The following is a 2797-nucleotide window of genomic DNA, read 5'->3' as shown; positions in this document are numbered from 1 at the left end:
CACGTAACGCGGAAGAAAACGCAAGTCGCTTCGAATTCGAATTCGATAACACTAAGCTTTTATTGAAATGTAAAGAATTTCACTACTTCAAACGGCAGTAGTGCGTGTAACAGAATGTGTCAAATTTGGCGAGCGAAACAAAGCAAACATTGCGTGACAGTCGGACTAAAAAGTCAAGGAACGTTTGATCGATATTTCGGTCGCCCTGAAACGTTTTGGCGCGCTCTCACCCCCCACGCGCATGTTTTCTACCTATTCATTCGCACGTGCTGGTCGTCTCTTCAACTGCAGCATTCTCCACCTGTTGATCTTCTTCGGCGGCGGCCACGACACCGTTTCCTTGATCCGTTTTCGCGTGCTTCCGTTCGGGCGAGTTCCCTTCCGATGTAGGTCGTTGTTTCTTGGTGCTATCTTGGTCCTTGCGCCGTTTGTTCTGGTTCTGGACGCTTTTCATCATCTTGTTATCGCTGACCCTGTGGAAAAGGAGAAAGTGTTTGAAGAATTCATCGTATGGTGGGACTTCTCATGTAATTAAAACATACATCAGGGTGGCACGCGTTCCGGGTCCCCAATAGGCAGCCGGATTTTCTGGGAAGCGGCTAAGCGATTCCTTGCGACTCGGTGGATTCGCGTCCGGATGGATGTCGTGCAGGAGGTACTCTACCGTCGGTTCCTTTGCCAGAATGGCCGCAATCGGAGTACCGTCTATCAGTCGTTCTTTCTTGACCGGGTGTACCTTCTGCCAGCAGCGAAGAATGTCCCACAGGACCGCTACTGGTGCATCGGTTTTGATGGAAGTCTTGGACGCGTGGGAATACGACACCCGATAGCCTGCGTGGAGCAAAGCGGATCGCAGCTTCATCATCGGAATGGACTCCAGCTTGAGGATGCCGCAGAGACGGTCCAGCGTGTAGTACAGTGGCACGTCTAGCAATTCTTCCCGTATAACGGACAAAGTGCCATAGATCCTCCGAATCGTGGTAAGCTTCTTGAACTGCTCCATCTCAACGGTTACCAGCAATTCCTTCAGGAAGTCAACGTCGTAGAGAGGCGCTGACCAGATGGGGCCGCCCATGTGATGCTGATGGTTGCAGTGTTCGCATCTGCTGGAGACGTACGGCCCAGTAGGAGTTCCGAACTTGATCTGGTTAGGGTTCTGTTCGGTTGGGTTAGGCTTCAGAATCCCTAGGGGTTGCAAAGTGAAAGACTCACAGCCAGTGCATTGGAACACCATCGACTGCTTGCTGCTACTTTTCTTGCAGGCGTACTGGCCGGTATATATCCGCACAAAAACCCGAATGTAGAAGTCCGCCGAGATGCTCAGCAGTGGAACCATGTAACGGCCGTATCGAGTCGCCGTGGTTTCAATGCACCTTAGCAATATCCTGAGTGCCATTTCATGACAGGCCTTGGTCTTCAGGGGAACAGATCCGTACTTTACGTAACAGGCTTCCGGAGAGTTCCCGGCGAGGACGGCCATGTCCGTGGCCGTGATCAGTAACAGTCCTCCGTCTTCGATGGATTGCACAGCGCCGTCGAGGAAACGTGTCGGGTGACCGTAAGGATCCAGATCGATGGCCGTGAACCGTTTGTCCGGGCTAGTCGAGGTGTACATTAGCGTCCTGGGGGAATACAGGAGTTAGTTATAGACCATTGATAAGATAAAAATGAAACAATTCGGTCACGAATCTGCACAGCTGAACTACTCTAATCTCGAGTATTAGCCGTTCATTGATTAACACTTACATCGCATCGTTGAAGCTAGGGGTGATCAGATGTTCCAGCTTGTTGTGCTTCACATTCTTCTCGATCGATTCCACCGCAGACTTCGATAGGTCGTTCGCTATGATTTCCTTCACTCCGGGAACCTCGTTCGCGTACCGAACGCTACGTAGTCCAGTGGCCGAAAGTGCTTCCAGAATGCGAAGGCCATTCTAGAGGAAATCAACAACGTTTCGTATCTGGATTTTTTTCTAAGACTTGATATGCATACCTCACACTTCTCCCCGGCGACTAGCTTAACTTCCTCCACCGGTGGGTCACCTTCCTTGGCTTTCTTCCGGCGAGCTTCGGCCTTCTCGCGTTGGTAAATGCGCGAAAACGTCGACAGAACACTGATGCTCAAATCACGATTGAACTCCTGAACCGGGTTGTAGAAAACGTGTTCGGCAACAAGAATTTCCGCACTACCTTCCCGAATGGTTTTGAGTTTTTCCTCAACCTTGGAATCTTCCATTTTTTGATAGAAAAAATATAATTTCTAAATTTCTCAATCGCACTTGCGAGTACTCGCCGCGTCAAACGTAAACAAACTGACCGAAGTCGCGCAACCTCTGCTAAATGAGCAGGAAAATTCGAGCAGGAAAAAAGCTCCCCTAAAGCGCCGCCTATACCTCATGGCACGAACTTCGAGCAGGAAATATTTTTTTTCCTGCTGACTTCACATTTTTGAGCTTTTTTCCTGCTGGGTTCACAGTTTTGAGCTTTTTTCCCGCTAACTTCACAGGTTGAGCTTTTTTCCCGCTAATTAAAAAAAAACATAAAATTCCTAAAATTCAGTTTGTGATTGAAGGTTGCATTTGCATGGCGATGTTGGTGATGTCCGGGTAAGTTTTTTATACAAAAATGTTACTTAAATAGGTATATTTGCGAATATTTATGCTTTGCTTTCTAGAGAAAGTGCCCGCCAAACTCATGAAAATGAAAATCCTACTGGACGTGTGGATTTGAACCGCAAAATGTAACCGGCTAGCGTACGCAAACGAGGCTTATAAATCCATTGATGTGTGAAGCTTGA

General features: G+C 48.4%; 1 protein-coding gene across 1 annotated transcript; it reads right to left on the bottom strand.

The window, feature by feature from the left end:
• Nucleotides 1–29: 29 nt before the first annotated feature.
• Nucleotides 30–2297, bottom strand: LOC115265638 (tRNA (guanine(26)-N(2))-dimethyltransferase). Its single transcript, XM_029871511.2, has 4 exons — nucleotides 1994–2297; nucleotides 1747–1934; nucleotides 543–1622; nucleotides 30–473 (listed from the first exon to the last, which is right to left on the bottom strand). Exons 1-4 carry the CDS (start codon nucleotides 2234–2236, stop codon nucleotides 257–259), a joined length of 1728 nt encoding a protein of 575 aa, XP_029727371.2. The 5' UTR covers nucleotides 2237–2297; the 3' UTR covers nucleotides 30–256.
• Between the last annotated feature and the right edge of the window lie 500 nt (nucleotides 2298–2797).

This window comes from Aedes albopictus, chromosome 2, assembly GCF_035046485.1.
Source record: "Aedes albopictus strain Foshan chromosome 2, AalbF5, whole genome shotgun sequence".
In the NCBI taxonomy this organism is placed as follows: Eukaryota; Metazoa; Arthropoda; class Insecta; order Diptera; family Culicidae; genus Aedes; species Aedes albopictus.
This window is presented reverse-complemented; position numbering and strand designations above follow the sequence as displayed.

Bases quoted from the DNA above. Each gene is read 5' to 3' on its own strand.
- LOC115265638 (XM_029871511.2), bottom strand. From the start codon at position 2,236: ATGGAAGATTCCAAGGTTGAGGAAAAACTCAAAACCATTCGGGAAGGT. The intron at 1,935-1,993 runs GTATGCATATCA...GATTTCCTCTAG, and splicing joins TCGCCGGGGAGAAGTGTGAG to AATGGCCTTCGCATTCTGGA. The intron at 1,623-1,746 runs GTAAGTGTTAAT...GTATTCCCCCAG, and splicing joins CCTAGCTTCAACGATGCGAT to GACGCTAATGTACACCTCGA.